The sequence below is a fragment of the Ambystoma mexicanum genome, chromosome 9 (genome assembly GCF_040938575.1).
Source record: "Ambystoma mexicanum isolate Mex_15411 chromosome 9, UKY_AmexF1_1, whole genome shotgun sequence".
Classification (NCBI taxonomy): Eukaryota; Metazoa; Chordata; class Amphibia; order Caudata; family Ambystomatidae; genus Ambystoma; species Ambystoma mexicanum.
In genome coordinates this window covers 168,716,295-168,735,590 of record NC_090931.1, presented here as the reverse complement: position 1 = coordinate 168,735,590, position 19,296 = coordinate 168,716,295, and the positions used below count along the sequence as shown (strand labels likewise).

General features: G+C 45.0%; 1 protein-coding gene across 5 annotated transcripts in view; it reads right to left on the bottom strand.

Annotated features, from left to right (window-relative positions):
* Window positions 1-19,296, bottom strand: part of USP2 (ubiquitin specific peptidase 2) — a 357,749-nt gene that overhangs the window by 44,114 nt on the left and 294,339 nt on the right. For all 5 annotated transcript variants that reach the window (XM_069614354.1, XM_069614356.1, XM_069614355.1 and 2 more), the window contains 6 exons: window positions 18,952-19,062; window positions 9,865-9,929; window positions 8,943-9,046; window positions 8,768-8,848; window positions 6,062-6,140; window positions 633-740 (listed from right to left, as the gene is read on the bottom strand). In XM_069614354.1, coding sequence (XP_069470455.1) covers window positions 633-740; window positions 6,062-6,140; window positions 8,768-8,848; window positions 8,943-9,046; window positions 9,865-9,929; window positions 18,952-19,062 — 548 coding nt within the window. The remainder of the gene's footprint in view (window positions 1-632; window positions 741-6,061; window positions 6,141-8,767; window positions 8,849-8,942; window positions 9,047-9,864; window positions 9,930-18,951; window positions 19,063-19,296) is intronic.

Here is a 19,296-nt window from a genome sequence, read left to right as displayed (position 1 = left end):
TTTCATGGAGGAGAAATATCAGTCTGGTCCCACCCACTTAGGCATTACAGCACCGAAATGCTAGGCTATTTTGGCCAAATTTCCCGTTCTCTGGGAAGGTGCCCACACTTTTCTAATCAGTACAAGCCTTAGTATTCCAGTATTATCGCTAATAGTATTGCTGCTTCTATTGGTAGTAGCATAAATCATTGCCACTACCCATACTACTCGGAGTAATACTTATACTACACCTAATGATAGCACTACTTCTACAATTGATATCACAACTAGTGCGCCTCAATGTGTATAATTGCTAGATGCGTAAACTGATAAATTTAAGAAAATGCCACCTTTCACTTTGCATCTCTGCTGCCAATATGGATCTACAGACTGTCAGACTAGTCCTACGCCTAAGTAAGAAGACATGGCTCTAAATGTTAAAACCAAGAGATATGGAAAGATTTGGGGTTCGAGATGGCCAGGAAATTGAATGTTATTATTCAGTTCACATATATGTATTTTTGTAAAAATCTCATGGCCCTGTTCCAATTGTGTGCATCTGCATATTTCTAACTACATGTGACCTGGTAGAAGCCATGCACCCTTTACCAGGGAAACCCCTTTTAAATGGAACCCCCACGAAGGACACCTACCACTGAGGTCCGAGGAGAACTCCCTGAGGTCCAGATCTTTCAGTGGGAAGCTGATGAAGGTGGAGAGCTTGCTGGTCCGGATTCTTGCCTCAGAGAACCGCTTGAGATCTGTGAGATGCTAGAGTCAAGGAAAAGGCAGCAGTAGCACTGTATCAAGAGTTCCTACCAATGGGAGAGGAGAGGATGTGGGAACGGATACTCCCGGGACATAGTTAAGGAAGCAAAGCAGAGGTTAGAGGAGAGACTTCAGCAAATCAGCAAACTCAATAGGTTGCAGACCAACCATGGCCCATCATGGAATTGGGGAAAACACACAATGGTTTTAACATAGAATTCATGAAACCAGAACAGATGCCCACTATAGGTGTTTGGCGGACATCCAACAATTTTCATCATTTCCTGTCTTTTGTTATGTGGAGTGATGGGGAAGGTTTAAGTTACTTACCTGTAACTATTGTTCTCCAGCATGGGTCTGGCATGGATTCACATGCTTATGAATATTCCCCATCGTCAGGCTGGGAAGCCTCGATAAAATAAAAAACAGTTTAACTTTCTCTTTAAAACTGCATTTCTCCTCTAAACCAATCATTGTACTCTGAGTCATACTGCCACCATCCAATGACAGCCCTCTCCATAAACTCCACCCCTGGTGGCCATCTTCAGATTTGGTAAGCTGCATGAACCAAGAAGACCCACAGAGGGAACGGAGGGAGTGTTCACATGTGCATCCATGCCAGACCCATGCTGGAGAACAATAGTGACAGGTCGGTAACTTAAACCATCTCCAGCATGGGGTCTGGCATGGATTCACATGGTCATGAATAACGATTACACAGCAGTACATATACACAACTACGGGAGGTGGCAAGGCTCAACAGAAGCAATAACACTCACCACTGGAACAGACTCACCTCACACAAACAGGTTGTGTAGCACCGCTTGGCCGGCTCAGGATTCCTTCCTGGAATCCCTGTTGATGCAGTAGAACCTCGTGAAGGTGTGCATGGACCTCCACGTAGCAGCCCTGCAGATGTCGAGCAGGATCACACCAGAGGGAAACACTGTTGTTGCTGTGATGGCTCTGGTGGAATGGGTTCTTGTATGGCCTGGCAGCGGCCTGCTCGCCAGTCGATGACAATGCATGAAGCAGCCAAAGAGCCACCTGGCGATGGAAACCTTTGATAAGGCCTTTCCATGATTTACAGGTCCAAAGTTGATGAAAAACTGAGAAGTCTTCTGAAATGTTTTGGTACGTGCCACGTAGAACTTGAAGGCACGAGCAACGTCCAGCAAACGCAAGACCCTGTCTGCCAGCGACAATGGATTCGGGAAGAAGACGGGTAACACCAAAGGCTTGTTGAGGTGGAATTCTGAAGACACTTTTGGCATGAAGGTGGGGTGTGTACGCATTACCACCCCCGAAGCGTGGAAAGACAAGTAAGACTGCTTGCAAGACAGGGCCTGAATCTCCCCGGCCCTCCTGGCTGAGGTGATAGCCTCGAGGAAAGCAGTCTTCTATGGGAGAAACTTAAGCAGGACCTGATGCATAGGTTTGAAAGGCACTCCCGTGAGCTTAGTTAGCACCACATTGAGCTCCCATGCTGTTGGAGGAGCCTTTACCAGAGGAAAAGCCCTGAAAGGTCCCTTTAGGAACTCCTTGATGAGTCTGTGAGACCATAGGGAAGGTCTGCCTGGAGACCTAGTGTACCTGGACATGGCAGCGAGATGCACTATGATAGAGGCATGAGCCAGCCCTGCTTTGGCCAAGGAAAGCAAGTATGGCAGCAGTTGCGGGGGCTTAACCCGCAGCGGAGTAATAATCTGAGTCCTGCACCGCATGGAAAAGAGTTTGCATTTATGCCCGTAGCACTTCAACTTAGATGAGGCCTTGGCCCTGGCCAGGATGTCCATACATTCGTCTGGTAGAGCATAACCCCCAAACTCTTCGGCTGCAGGAGCCATGCCCTCAGGTTCAGAGACTCTGGGTCGTGATGCAGATTTGCACCCCTTCCCTGGCACGAAAGTCCGGGGACAGTGATAGCCTGATGGACGGGGCCACTGAAAAATGTAGTAGGTCCGGATGGCAGATCTGGGTCGGCCATTCTGGGGCAACAAGCATCATCCTGCATTGGCACTGGCTGATTGTTTGATCACACGTAGTAGGAGAGGAAATGGAGGAAAAACGTACAAGAACCGTCCCTCCCACAGGAATGAGAACGTCTCCCCCATGTTGTTGGGCTGCGGGAACCTGCTTGTGAACCTCTGGCCCCTGGTGTTTGCTGCCATTGCGAAGAGATTGATCTGGGGTCATCCCCATTTGTCGAACAGCAGATCCACCTGGTTCTGGCGAAGCTCCCACTTGTGGCAAAAACGCAGTTGTCTGCTGAGGAAGTCCGCAATTGTGTTCTTGACTCCCGCCAGGTGAAACTGAACAAAGCACATGCCTTGATGAATGGCTCTGCCACAAGTCCTGGACCTCTTTGGAGAGCGCCGGTGACTGGGTCCCATCCCTGTTTTTGGATGTAGAACATGGTCGTGGTGTTGTCTGTGAAGATCCTCGCCACCTTGTCCTTCAATGACAGCAGAAAAGTCTTGACAGCCCAGAATGCAGCCCGAAGTTCCAGGACGTTGATGTGTAGATCCCTTTGGTCTGGTTGCCAGGGGCCTCTGGCATACAACTGTCAGGTGTGGACTCCCCATCCCACTAGGGACGGGTCCATGCGGACAGTCTACTGGTAAGGAGGAACCTGAAATGAAGCACCCTGGACGAGATGCTGCCAAACACCCCACCTCCTTATCACCCGACGGAACTCTTCATTGAGGGCAATCTTGTCCTTAAATTTCAAGAACACTTGCATCCACCTCGCATCCAGTTTCTTCCCCTCCTGGTCCAGAGGTACCAGGGCTGACAATGACGGGTTTGCCAAGTGTTTCCTAGCTGCGACCTAGACCACTGAATCTGGTGAGGGCTGAGACCTTAGGCACCTGGGAGCCGAATCAGGCACCCTGTACTTCTTTTACAATCTGTCCCGATTGGTCGGAGCTGTACTTGGATTTTTCATTAGGGCTAGTCCCTCCTCCCAGGTATCATCCAGGAAGGGATTGGACATAATAGTCTTTCTCCTCGACCTGCATCGTTGGTTCAGGAAACCACCCTTCTTCGGCTCCTGGGGAACCAACTGAAACAGTTCAGACGCCCTCAAAATGACCGAATAAAAGGATCCAACTTCATTCAGATTGGAGGCCGTATGGGGCTCGTCCGCGTGTGGAGTCTCCCCGTCCACCACAATGAAATCGTCATCCTTGTCGGTACCAGCAGCCATGATAGCTGTGTCCTCGCCCGTGTGTGGATGCGGGGCTCCGTTAGGAGCATTCTCGAGACAAGGTGGCAGTGGCAGCGGGGTTGGATTTTGCCGAGAACCAGTGCCCCCCCTTGGACTTCCTCTTCCACAGGGGAGAGTTTACCCCTCGGAGGTCCTGGAGCCTCCTGTGGAGGTGCAGGCCCTGATGGTAGCATCCTTTGCTGGATTTCAGTGACCAGTGTGTGTAGGGTTAATAGAATGTCCACAGACACATCCCTAGCGGAGTAGGATCCGGGCTGATGCGTCTCCTCTTCCGCACAGGGCACCGAGGTCCTCCCTCAGCTCCCTCGTCTCGGTGGTCTGAGCAGCACCCATTCTGTGGATCATTGTCTTCGTGCGTACTGCTGCGGTCTATCCTCAGTAGCCTGCCAGTCCGAACACCTGGGAGGCTCCAGAGGGTGGTCCGTTTCCCTATCCCTCTCAGGTGGTTGTTGGGTTGGAGCAGCCACCTGGTCTTTCCCTGTCCCCTGTCTTTTGCCGCTTCTTCCGCAGCCGTTTCTCACATTGGGGAAAGGACAACTGCAGAGTGGCTGCCACTTCTTTTATGGACCCACTCTCTTTCAGAGCCGCGGTCGACGTCGTTGACTTAGTGACTTTGTTGACAAAGTGCTTGTGATTTCCTTCGTCGACAATGCTGTCAATTCTGTTGACTTGGCCTGGTGTGAAGCTTTAGCTTTTCCCTCATCGGATTAACCAGGAGTTTGGACAGGGTTAGTGACTTTCTCTTTGAAGATGCTCCTTTCGTTGGCAGGCTCACCGTGGAGGATGATGGTGATGGTGATGGCGAACGCCTTTTGTCCGAATCAGGACCAGCATCAAGGCCTCCTCTTGGACCCCGGCAAGGTCCTCAAAGGATCACAACCTCCTCCTAGAGGGAGAATGCTCCTCTGACCGTCCGGTCCTGGATGAGGCTTGACCCAGCCATGAGGCTGCATCAAAGGCCTTGCTTGACTTGAGCCACGCCAACAGTCTACTGTATGAGTCTTTTTTGATTTTCTTCGAGAAGCCACAGCACACCTCGCATCCCTCCCCGTCATTGTCCGGATGCAGGCAGTAGACATTTCTTAAACCACACTTTCTGCAGAATTTGAAGAGGCTGCAACCTTCCATCTTCTCCTCAGCCATGCTGAAAGGGTGCGATGTAGGCACAAGGCCGGGCCTTCTCAAAACTTCAATGATCTGACGGTTGATGAAGATCATCACTAGCAGCTGAGCCCCGCTGCCGGTCTCTATCCTTCATCAAAGACAATAGAGCAGAAATCCATGCAATGAAAAAACATGCAATTAGCTGGGAGAGCAACTTGAGGACTCCCAATGCTGAAGCGTGCAGTAAAAATATGAAGATTGCCACCGGGGGTGGAGCTTTTACGGAGAGGGCTGTCATTGGTCATTGGATGGGGGCAGTATGACCCAGAGTATAATGATTGGTTTGGAGGAGAAATACAGTTTTTAAAGTGAAAGTGAAACAGTTTTTTATTTTACTGAGGATTACCTATCTGACAACGGGGAATATTCATGAGCATGTGAATCCATGCCAGATACCATGCCGGAGAAACATACTGCCCTTTCTGTACACACATGCACATCCAGACCAGCATACGACATGGGTTCCTAACAACCTTTATCTAACAACACAGTAATCTAATGCTTTAAGGTCTTATCTCAGATAAGGAGAGGTTAATGTGTGACTTCAACTCCACATTAAACTGTACTTTGAACGTGAACAGCTCACCCGAAGGACCCACGTAATCTTTAGTTTCTTTGAAGTGTGCATTTTTGACATGTTTTCACATGTTTTCACAGTATTCTATGTTTAAATATAGGACATATATCTCTTTTTCAATGTCTTTTGGCACACGCTTCATGTAACATTTGCCAGCTACTACCAATAGGAAGGCTTTTTGGTCTTTCTTGAAAGGTGTAGAGTTAGGAAAGCGACCGAGTCGTGCGTCACTAGGGTGCAGAGCTGGCTCCACATACATGGGAGACTCCTGTCCTAAGCGCGAGGAACCCGCGTAGCTTTCATAGGCATCAATTTAACTAAACACGGCATGTGGTAAAGGATACGGAGCACAAGGATCTTTGGAAACTTCTGGATGGTGAATTTCTTTGTGCATTTCCGCCTGGCCTTGCACCGGTAGCAGGTCTGAAAGAAAACACAAAGTCAGAAGTTATGAGAAATCAGCACCCTGGGTTCTCAGGCGATAATGTGTGAGGGTCAGTGTTACCAGCAATATCTCAGAGCTGCTCAGGCATCGTCAGTGGGGGTAACTGTTGAGTGGAAGAAGGGGGCATTTTGAACTCCCCCTCCCCTATTCCTACACTTCCTGGGTAGGCCCAGTCGTGGCTGCTTCGCGTTCAGGGCCCCGGCCCCGGAGCACTTGTGCGGGAATACCCCTAGGAACTGTGACCCCCCCTTGTAACACCCCCTATAACAGTGTAAGACCAGAGGTGAATAAGGCTCAGTTTTGTAAGTAACCGATTCCATTTTGTAAAGACAAAACAGCCGTGAAGTTTCAAGGGAGGCCTGCAGCTCTCCCAGCCAGGCACGCACAGTGAGCAAGCCACCCCCCCCCCCTGCCCACACCTCCTCCCCATTGCCATCTCTGCAGTTGTTCGGTTCCCATGAGAAGACTGGCTGCGGAGAATGCAACAAAATTCACACTGTATCGTCCGTCTTCCGTCTTCCGTCTCACTTCATTGACCCAGACACAGCCCTGAGCAGGTGCCAGAGCAAAAGCTATCTGTCTCTATAAACCTGCCCCACAGCCCACAGACTCTGGCCGTAAAAAACATAATCCCCATGCCCCTCAAGACAGAGTCAACAGTTAGAAGGGACCATTGAGTCGTTTGATCATTCACGCTCTAATGTGGACAGAGTCAACGTGCCTTTTGCATAAACCTAGTGATGGGGCAATACGTATGCGAGTGAAAAATATAACATATATGTGTAACTAGAAGTTCTTATGTTAAGCCTAATAATGAAAGTGTGATGTACATTAACATATGGTAGACAGATGCTCATAGAAATAGATTGCAACAACATAATGCATAACCAGTATAATACTGTACACGCCAACACTAAGCTACCTCAATTTCATAAGTTCAAATGTAAATATATGTATAATATTGTGTAAACTAATACAGCAGCTAATCACTCTCGACAAGCACAACCCCTGCTAAGGCTGCACACACAGACCCCAAGCAATGAACTTTAATGAAAGATGAACATTGATTCAAGCACACATTTTTATTTTCTGAATGAGTTCTTTGTTTTCTTTGTTGAGATGAGAGTGTTTAGCCAGACAGAAAATATAGTATACTTTAAACCAGTATGACCTGAATGCAATATAGCAAGCCACATGTAAAAACCACATACCGCAAAGAGGTTTCGATTCTCGTCTACCCTTCATGGTGTCAAGATAGATTAGCAGAGATTTAATGATGTTTGGACATCTGATCACTAAACCCCCACAATGAAATGTATGCCCATGATTGTATGTGCCTCTTGTGACCTAGTCATTCCAGCCATATATTTAGAATCCTCTTTGTTGTTGTCTGATGGATACCCCAGGCCATACAATGACCCCATGAGCTCTACCCCTTAGTCAGTATATCCTGAATTGTCTAAACAGGTCAAGCGCAGTATTGAATGGATGAAGTTTAATATATGGGCAGTAATAAATAACCTGCCTTTGAACCATGTTTTCATAAGTGTTTAAGACACAGGTCTTTGAGTTTACCGGACAAACAGATTATGGTAGTGAATGAATGGGAGTGTGTGGCCACAAGGGCAAATGTCAAGTGGTTATTGGAACAAAAGAAACATTACAAGAATCGATTCTACATACCAACTCGATGAGCCCAGCTGACCGATTGACCCAGGACACGTCATTGTCTCACCACGTGCCCTCAAGCCAAGTGCCTCTGACACTATGGCACCTATAGGTGTCCACTCTTAGTGACCAATCCCAACTATTCATGTGCCCCCTAGGCCTTCCCTCAACCTGATGACGATTTTCCTGTATAAAACTGAATTGTAACATGTTTTCTGCAGAGCGCTCTCAGCGTGAGCAGAGTAGATTCTGCTTGCCCTACTTTTAGATAAAGCCTTTGATACCACCAGCACTTAGTCGTGATCTCATTCCCTCCTGGGATGTTTTTTATTGACTGTATTGGGAGAATTAACTGTATTTTTGGGGGCCTCTCACACTGTTATCAGCAGTAATGAACACAAGATGTCTGAAGGGAAGGACAATGGCTGGGTTGTCTGGACAGAATGTAAAAGTCAATGTGTCATCAGCACTCCACGCTTTCATGGTGTGAGGGTCAGTGTAATCAGAACCCTGAGATGTTGAGGTTGCATGTACTGCACCCCGGTTCTCTTGAAAGCAGAAGGCAGGAGGCTCCTAACCGGCAAGGTTAGAGTCTGTGGGGATGCTTGCAAACACTATCAGACAATGCAGAAGAAACTTTGGTATCCGTGGCGTCTTGAGATAGCAAAAAGGACACATTCTGAGCAGTTCACCCCTCCCCCGAGGTAAGAAGATCTGTGGGCAATGTAGTGCAAGGGATGTCCCCTGAAAACTATAAATATCCCAGATCTAGGGGAGTGGGTTATGAAGTAGGGAGGGGGTCTCACCCCACATGATAAATAGAAATAAAAGTGCACAACACCAAAACGAAATGTTAAAATTCATTTAAAACAAATTCGGCATTTTCAGCCTCGTTGTTTTTAATTTGTTATGTTGACATAGATCCGGATATACTCACAGGCTTTTCATCTCCATCCAGGATATCTTCCTTGGTGAAGAGTCGAATGCAGTCCATCAAGGAGACTTCTGGGTAACCCTTCTGCAAGGACAAAGAAGCACACATTAAAGGAAAGCTCAGCTGTCACTGCGGTACCGGGAGCCCCAGAACTGCCCCAAAGAACAAGTGGACGTACCTTAGCAATAGGCAGAGAGAGATCCCAAAACGGGTCAAAGACAGTGGAGCAGTAACCACACTCGGTGCAGGTGAGTGAGCTCTTCAACTGACCAACAAAAAGGTCTGCAAAGGGCAAGATACACACGACTGTAGCAGGTGTGATCTCACAATGCCTTTCAACATCATTCAGAATACACACACTTCTCATGTAATAATCTAGCAAACATCCGATTGAAAACACAGCCAGTTTGCAAAAACCCAGAGACCCCTAGTAGATATTGCTGCTTATATTTTCACAATAGCTTCTCCGCACCATAACTTATCTATAACTTTGCTACAGTGTACCCTGATCTGAACTTTAGTTCATCAAACCTTTACTTTGACATTGCTCTTGATTCAGATTGCCTAAGACTGGAATTTGAGTAGTAAATCCACCGGGTCTTAATAAAGCATGTGGAGCGGGGTTTGCGGGGATGTCCCCTGTTAGCCATGATCGGTATTTTTGGCGCTGGGGAGTTGCAGGGGAGTCCCCTGCTTCCTGAACCTTGGAGGCGGGGCACCCAAAAAAAACAAAAAAAAGGGAAAAAAGAAAAAGGGACCCTGCTGCGTCAAATCCGACCCAGGTCAGAGAGGCGGATCAGATGCCAGAGTGAAAGTGGACACGAGCAAGCAGGTAAGTAGGGGGGTGAGGGTGAGGATGGTGTAAGGGACAGTGAATTTGCAAATAAATTGCAAATTTCAACACATTTATTACGGTCAGTTGGCCGTGACCAATTATCACATGAACAAACAACCTCAATCCGGTGGAATTAGCGGCTCTTTGGTCAACCCTAAAGTTTCTGTTTACAGCATTGACAATGTCTTAGAAGTATTGATCTTGTCTACTTTCTCTAGCAACTCCCTGGGAAAGGCTTCAATTGACGAAGGCTCAAGATGCTTACCTACAATCTTGCTGTCCTCTCGCTGAAGGTACCGCTTCCACATCTCCTTGCCCTTCTCCGTATCACTGTAAAGATATTGATAAGGGTTCAGTCACAAAAGAAGCAACTATTCACCAGAGGAGCATGATAATGCGCAATGATTGATTTCAATTTTAATGTCTGCAATTGACTTTCAGCAACAAGTAGCAGGCTCGTTAACGAGGGCTATATCACCTTAATTTATACGAGAAGTTCTGTTTTACTTGTTGCAAAATTCATGAAATATGTTTCTAATTATAAGTGCAACAAGTTGATATCCATCAACTACATAAAATCCTCTTTGCATCTGTTTACGATTCCTTTTCTGGTTGAGGTATGAAAACGTTGACAGAGTTCTAAATGTATATGTCCTACTAAAAATGTGGGTTTAGAGAAGAATTCATTCTTCTTTTGAAAATCATCTACAAACTTAAAATAAAATGCTTTCTCAACTGCTTTCTGTTTTTGTTATGTATATTTTTAAAAAATGTATGTTGGTGGTAAGCTTATTATTACAAGGAACAATGCTGACGTGTAATCTCCTGCAGAAATGGCAGGAACTGTGAATCTGTTGATTCACATGAGTAAAAGAGAAATCCCCAGAATGTATGACTTGGCCATATTTGCAGTTCTTGAGAACTACACAAAACATGAAATATCTACCAACAGGTTTTCTTTATATTAATGATTAAAACATTGTAAATCTAACAGGTTCTTGCTGTTGTTGAGCGCTAATCCAAGGTGTGTTATTAGCAATAGATTGTCAATATTACTCAATATTACTTTATAAACATAACCAAAATATAGTGGACAAGGAAAATACTGCTTGAAAATGGAAGGATTATCTGGTGGATGTACATATTATCGTAATTGAAACAGCTCAATCGAATTCTCTGACACCAAGCTAGGAAAGCTAACTAAAAATGTGATCATTCTTGATATTCTATAAAGTACTCCTTTCAAGTTGAGTATAGGGAACTGCTTGTGAACAAATGTATTGTGAATACAGAAGAAGGATTTTTCAATTTTGTCAATATATTGGTGGACAAGTGTACAATGACTCTTGTTTAAACTCATGAAATAGGGCTTGTAACTCGTTCTAAACTATTTTGAGTTCTATGTTCAAAAAATGTACTGTAGGATTAAAAATGTATAATTATTTCATATTTTGGGATGAATTTAGTTTTAAATCCACAAATAAAGGTGTCAAGTTTGGTTCCAGTACCTCGTCTATATAGCAAACGTGTTGCCTCTTTAAATTTATATTGACTAGATTCTCTTGCTTGAGAGGTGTGCCTATATTTGTCTGGTCCAGGGTATGCAATAGAATATAAAGAACTGCAGGAGAATACACGAACCATGTGTGTGCCACACGCCCACTTATATATGCATTTTTCTACAACAGTTCCCAAGAGTACTGTGAGGGGTCAGAAATGCGAGCTTGACAAGTAGATAGAGTTTTCTTACAAGTAGACATTTTATTAAACAATAAGCGTGAGACAAACACCTACCTTCCCATAACCTAAAAAGGATTTCCCTGCCTATCAAACGAAGGCTAAAGGAAAATTATCTAATGTCCAAACATATCTGTCATTCACACTCGTACATACTACAAAATCATACAGGAATTATGTGTCTGTTTAAACTTCATAAAATAACATTTAAATTCAAACAAAAAATGCATAAACATGAATCCTTGTAACCAGGGACAAATCCCATTCCCTGGGATCAATTCAGGATATTTCAAACCAAAGTCCAAAATCAAGAAAGTTCTTTTTAAACGCCAAGTTCCACTCCAAGTACAACATAGTTCTTTTCATTCCATAAGTCCTTCACTTGGCAATTTGATTGTCTTATTTCCAAACAGGATTGTTCACTCTTCAAGACAACTGTTAAAGTGTCTACAAACCCCTGTTTGACAAACCAAAAAACCTTGTCTTCACACAGCAAGTCAGTATTCAATGTAATTAATCTCTTCTCTGAAGACCAATCCTTTTCATCATATCACATTTCTTCTTCATAAGCAACACGGTTTTGTCATAATGGTTTCACAATAGTTCATCATAACACATTAGTGGACTTGCCACTTTCTTTCCACCCCAACATTCTACCACATTGCAGTACTTCAAATTATCTTCTTCCTGGTCCACTCGCCAGCCAGAACTAACCACTAATTGTCGCTTTCTTGGTATACTCACCTGTCAGGATAAAACTCCTACTACTACTACTAGTTCTCTGTGGGGAGGTTTGCTTATAACACTCCACACTTAAATCCTCAATGGGGAAAAGTTAAATCAACATCTGCTTCTTGGATAAGTCTTTTGACTTTCAACAACAACAAGGGGTTTATAACTTCTTCAGCAAGGATACAGTGCACATCGACAATGTCTCTAACACTGATTTGTTTGCCTCAGGCAATTCACGTTATATTTCTCTCCCCCTTAATGATTTCTATAAGGAGGACTTGCATCCTGCAATATTTGGTTTCCTTCTACACCCCCAATTAGGTGCTGGTAATGTAGTCTACAATGTCTCCTTTCCAGGGATACCTTATTAGGGAAGTTGTATCCCCTTTCATTTATAATTGCGTTTCTTTGGTTTAGGGAATACTGGTCATAATCTTCTCTTACAGGTAATCTTCCGTTTTGTAGATTACATTCACTTTGTTTGATTATTGTTCCTCTTTTACTTTGGCAGTGTTGGTTACAACATTCTTTGACTCGATCTTTCTTAACATAGGTTGGGATTCTGTGAGGACTCTGCAGGATTCATCACAGCACCTTAAGCTCTGTGCGAATTTGAAACTCATTTCTTATAATTCACGAAACAAATTCCACCCAAAGGTATTTGTACATATCTCTCAATCTACAGGGACTGTCATGTTGCTGTATCTTTGTTGCTATTTATTAGATATACAAAATGTATCTCACACACACACACGTGCAGCATTCTCACTTTGTGCAGATTGTGCTGCTCTCAACCATACAGGAAAACAAGAAATAACTGATGAGGAACCTTTTCACAGTGGACACTAAAGAAAAAGGACCTCAACGCCCTTTGTTTGGTTAATGAGAAATAGTAATTGTGTCACATCAACCTGGTAACAACGGAGTATTTAATGGTTCCTCAACTCCCTTTTAAGGAACATTGTGTCAGGTTGCGTTACACTTGTTATGTTCATGCGCCAAGGAACATAAAAAAAAACTCAACTCGATATCTTTGTGTTGATGAAATAATATATTATGTGAACAGATGCCCTTTGTGATGACACGTGTTTCAACGGAACAGACCGTCTTTTTCAAATCAGGGTCAATGGTACTGTCTTGGTATTTTAGAAAAAGCCTTTCAGCATATGAAAAAAAGTCATGGGTTCAATCCCAGCCTGAACGTTTGAAGCTTCCTGCCGCTCGTACGATTCTGTCCATGTTACGAACATAACAAGTGTAACGCAACCTGACACAATACAGGAAAAGAACTTGACTGAAAATAAGAAAATCACCCATCTAAACTACCCAGGCACATTAATCTTTGCCAGAGACAGGGGAAGTCTCTGAAGGTATAGCTTTTTTGCGAATGTCCATTCTTTTTTAATATCAATATATTGCGCACAAGTATCCAAATCTAAAATAGACCTATATGCTCACCTGGTTGCTAACTTCCTTGTAACTATAGGGTCTTTAAGTCAAGTTTCAGACAAAGCTATTCAACCATTCATGGATAAAGTTTTCCATTTCTGCTTTTCACAAACGTAGAGGGGATACCACGTGTTCTGCAGAATTCTGCTTCTAAGTTAGCAGCACGTTTGATCTTATTTCTTTTCTGCTTACACTTTCCAATGCTGGAAACTAAACACATGTTGCCCTCTGGTTTATCGCTGAACTTAAAGCCATGAAACAAGCCAATCAGGAGAATGGAAACTACTTTTAGAAAAAAATATGAAACTCCATAACTCCTTAATAGAAGGAGCCAGAAAGCCCTCCGCACAGCATACAAATCAGCCATTCCAACAGCGAGAAAGTACTGTTCAATGGCCATCTCCTCGGCTGAAAACCAACTTCGAGCTCTACTCAAACTAGTTGATTTCATGATGGATCCAATGACATTTATCTCTAAATATCATTCTGCCCCTTTGTCTACTCAAAGCAACTAACCTGATTTATTTTGTTAAGGTTGACATTGTAAGGCGGGGATGGCAGTGAATGTAAAGCTTTCTCTTTCACCCACCAGAATGGTCATCTGCACCATTAACTAGGAATCCCGCCTTCCACTTGACCGATCTCCTCCACGATAAAATCAAATCTTTCATCATCAATCTTGAGCTAGGGACTGGTCCGCTGATCTATTATTTTTTCAGACTGTCACTGTGAGGAATTTGACCATCCACATGGTGGGTGTGTGCTCGGCTGGGCATCTTTGAAATGTTTAATTAAATGGTGATGATGGTAGACCAATCTCAGGAAAATGTCTGGGGCTAATCCACACACATTTTCCTATGCTCAGACCATGACAAACGCACAGACCTGTGTACACTGGGTGGACACAGCCTACAGGCACAGTCGGCCCTGTCATGTTTAGTTGGATTATGACAGCCAGGAGAACAAAATGTCATCTCCAGAAAGGAGGAGGACCACGCTTCCCCTTGCCATGGCCAGCCTTATTAACTAACAAAGGCTCCATGGATCCACCCTGCTCTTTGTTAGGCCCTGCATCAGGTTGCAGTGAGTATCATACGAATAGAGTGTACTTCAAACAGGCCCACATGGGGCCTGGTTGTAGACACACATGGGGCCTGGTTGTAGAGGTTAACAAAGGAGATAGGAAACCCAAACGACCTTTCATATGTAACTGTGTCAACATGAAACAAGCTCCCGCTCTTAGTATCAATGACAGTGAACTCTCATGTCTGGGACTGCGTGTTTATAGTAGTCCACCCTTAAGAGGGCCCCATTCATAAGGTACGAGAATGTGGTTAGCAGGAGCCAGGGTGTCAAAGGAGACCTGACACTTTAATCATGAACCACAGAGAGATAACAGAGAAACTCTTTAATTGACAACAGACAGAAAGATGGATGGACTTAGAATCAAATGTTTTAACCCCTTTACCTTTCCTTTTGCAAAGCACTCTGGTTATGACCTCATCCATACAGAGGATTGTTGGTAGGGGCCCCAGGATCTGTTCATTAAGGTAGGCTTAGTCTACACCAATCACTGTGGCCCATTTGGCTTTAAAATAGGGCTTAGCCCCTATTGTGACAGATCATCTGAAGACTTTGCAAGGAGCAGCAAGAAGAACTCATCATTGGACCCTGGCTGAAGGTACAGTCTGCCTTACATCTTCCCCCAGTGAAGGAAGGCCAGGACCTCCAAAAGTGGAGGCAATATCCCTCCCTTAAACATCTCCCAGGGAACAGCGGGAGATACCGAATCCAGAGAACCCTCTAGCCACTCCAGCACTGGTAACCACCCAGCACACAGCGTGCCCTGCTAGGCTCTGCAGCAAGCTTCTAGCTGGGAAGTGCCAGAAGTTGCTGAACCTACAACCAAGAATAAGACAGTTGCCTGCAACACACTACTCTTCTTTGGGTCGTCCACCTTAAAGTATGACACAAGCCCAATGAAGAAAGCTGGGAGAAGTGCCTCGACAAGCATCTACCAACGCCCACCTTAAGGACCTTTTCGAGCGAGTTGAGTTCCTCGATATGCAACTGACAGCAACGCTGACCGTTGCCAAGCTGCTGTTGCTTAAAGGCATCTGAGATGTCTCAACTAGTGCTTCAGAACCGCTGGTCAGCACTGTGACAACGATTCCTGACCTTGAGCCTCTGTGTAGGCTAACCTGCAGCCGTTTGTCCAGTTTCGCTCACTGAACCTTCTTGCCGCCTGATACCCGCAGCCATCTTGAACTCTGTCACAGAAGCCTGCAAAGCGTCCTGAAGCTGAGTCTAACCTGTTGATCACCAAGAACACCTATAGCACAAGGTATATTGTGGTTCTATCCCCCTAGTCCTTCCCAGAAGACCCCTAGAGACATTTGCTCCTTTTGTGCGCAAGCCAAGAAACCTTAAACTGTTGTGGTTATTAACCATACCGACTACCCTCCTGTCAGTATCCAGAGTGCATCCCTTTTCTTTCTTTGAAACTGTCTGTCCGCTGTATTCCTGTGAAGGGTGGGGTGTATTTCATATTGTTGCTAGAACTGTCTGTATTTTTGATACAACAACCTTGACTGGGCAGTCCCTTTTATCATTTGGATAGTAATAGTATTTTTGCTGTGTTGCAATTAACCAACGATCCAGGACCTTTCGGAGATAAGCCTGCTGTTCCGTCCATGTTACTAAAATTGGACAAGGAGGTTTATAATTCGCTTGTTATTGCAATCTGTTCGGATCCCTTCTGTGTACTAGAGGTGTGGGGCTGATTGATGTTTTAGAAACCGATATTCACCCCTGGACCACAGGTGCTCTGGAAGTTGATTTTTCAGTCACATCTCCAAGACAATGAAACGTGGGCCTCTTATTACTCCATCAGAAAGGTCTTGCATAGATTCTACTGTTCTCACCACCCAGCAGTTTATCACATCTCTACCTGCCTTATCCAAAATGAGTGTGAAAGATGCTGTTCTTTCTGTGCAAAGAATTGTCTTACCCACATCTAACCCGGCTGCTATCCCAGACACAGGACAGAGACACCGGGCAGCATATTGGATGGCAGGATTTGCCTGTTATATTAGGGGAATTAAATCTTGCTGGTTATGTTGAACCTCTCTAGGGCCTCTCAGGCCCTGGACATTAACTTCTCCACATTAGCCTGCACCGACCCTGCCACCATCTCTTGGTGTCCATCCTTTCTGACTAACAGATCACAGGGAGTCAGACTTGTGACTTTCTGGTGTGAACTTGCCTTCACTTCTTATGAGTCCCACATCGCTCATCACTGGCACCTAGTCTTCATTATTTCTACTTGGCCAACCTATTCCACATCCTCTCAGATCTATCAATATTGGCACAGTTTCATGCAAATGACATCCACAATTCCATGAAAGTATCTAGTGAAGAGAGCAGGCTCCAAGGCCCACAGTATGCAAACATGGAGGAGAGAACATTCCTCCACCTAAAAGCCTATTCCCGTCTTCCCACCTCACCACCAACTCTCCTAGGATAATCTCTTTTCATCGCCCCTGAGGTGAAAACCCTAGGTTTCTTAGTTAACACAGACATGACTATCTATCAATAAAGTAGTGCTGTTGCAAGTAAATGCCTTTTTAGATCAAGAAAACTGTGCGATGGCCCCGCTTCTATATCATGCACTCAAAGCCTCAGTGGTAGAGGTTGATGTTATCGCTTGCTTGGACTATTGACCCTATTATGTAGGTTTGTAGAACACCAGCTCCCAAAGAACCACATTGAAGCACAGTACAGGGTGAGGGCAGTAGATCACTGGTCAGGGAGAAGGAACAGAGTACAGTTGCGTTTATAGCTCCCATATTCATACACCTCACAGCTGTTGGGCAAAGGGGTGCAATTCAAGTTAACCATTGACTGTACATGGCAGTCAAATTCCTGGTTTACAGTGATAGATACAGACAGCAAAGTGCCGTGATTCATAGCCTTAGCGGTTTCTGCCAGAACTTAAGGTGAAATGACTCGTGGCTAGGGTGGCGGACCAAGTGCGATCTGCTAAACTGTCGTTTCCTTCAGGTTGAAGGTCCTTAATCTGCCGCAAGGGTGGGTAGGAGATTACAGGCTCTTTTTCCTTTGTAATAGTTCTGTGTTTAGAGCCTGCCAATACTCTCTGCGACAGCCTTCGGATCTATCTGCACAATAAAGTATTTCCCCAACTTATTTGGTGAGCTCTAGCCACTAAAGTCTTATAGCCCCCTGAAGTTTAAACGTAATTCACTCGCAGGAAAATGTTTGGCTGTACTAACTGGCGAGAAAGGAGCATACTTCTACGAATCCTGAGGCCACTTGACTCCCACTTCATTTTTTGGGATGAAGCCTAAGTAGCTTCTGGCGGCCGAGTAGTCATTTAGAGGTCATAGCCGCTAAGAGACACTTTCTTGGAGGTGTGTGCACTGCAAAAGTACCCAGTCAGCATTCAGACTGCTCCTACTCTTCACTGGTATAACGACATCCTAAGCCGTTTGAACCAGAACAGGACGTTTAGACGCTGGCAGCCACCCCTCAACTGGATCCCCTTCTAGAGGGGCTTCACCTATTTGTAGCACCACACACGCTCTTTCTCCCTTGGTCACATTACACGACTTGTGTTTCTTTATGAAGTTACTTTAAGGGCCAAGATAAGGACTTTTCTTTTTGTATGTTTGCAGAAAGGTCCTGGGAAGGGATTTGTGCCTCACTGTCCCATTATGCTATGTTTTGTTGAAATGCTTGTATACTGTGCCAAATCACCACCTTAGTAGCATGAGAGCACCTTGGCTTGTCTGTGGAGTGACACGCTCAGGCCCTGCCATGGGTATACACACCTATCATTAGTGACCACCAGTACAGTCTGGTGCTGCTCAACTTTTCCCGGCCTTGACAGGTGATTTCTGGAACTGCGATTCCCTCTCTTTGCTAAGAGAAGTCTTAATGCTTGGCCTGCGCTACTAACCAAAGATATGCATATATGGTGAGTTGAAGGAAGCTTCCTGTAAAACAAGCACCAGCTCAGCTATTTTAAGACATAGAACCAGACTAGGACTAAGACCAGGGTCTGCGAAAGAGGCTAAAATCCTGGGTACAAACACAGATTCGAAATTGTGAAAACACTCCCCTGGGAGCATCTTTAATGTTCACATATTTCAGGAGAAACACCCTTTGGTCTTCACCTGGCTCAAAATCCCTCTTAAAGTATGTAAGCAAAAGAGGAACAGAAGAAGCCTTGTGAGGAAATAGCAGAACTCCAGGCGCAAAAGATATTGTGAGAAGATGACGCAGGTGGATCACAACTCTGCACCAAATCTTTGCCACCAGTGGACAGGTGGTCAATAGAGTGACCAAAGGTCCTGAAGATGCCGCTAGGTGGAACACAGGTGAACATGAAACAAGATAATAAAACATGTCTTACGGGAGGTGGTCCAGGTCATCAGGCTGGGTTCTGGGGCGCGAGGACACTCGGTTCACTTCATTGTGCAGCCCATCCAGAAGGAAACGCAAGAACTCCTGGGCGTCCTGCTGGCTACAAAGGCAAGCGTGGCAAACACACAGAGATAATGAGGAAGGGGTGGCAAAGAAAGAAAGAGGGAGAGAAGCACAGAAGAGGAAAAAGAAATGAGGAAGGAGAGAGGGAAGAGGGTTAATTAAGGCGAGGAGATAGAAATAAAAAAGTATGCACAGAATGAGAGTGAGGAAAGCAAAGATGAAGATAGAAAGAGGCGGAAGGAAAGTGTATGGGATTAAAGAGATAAATATG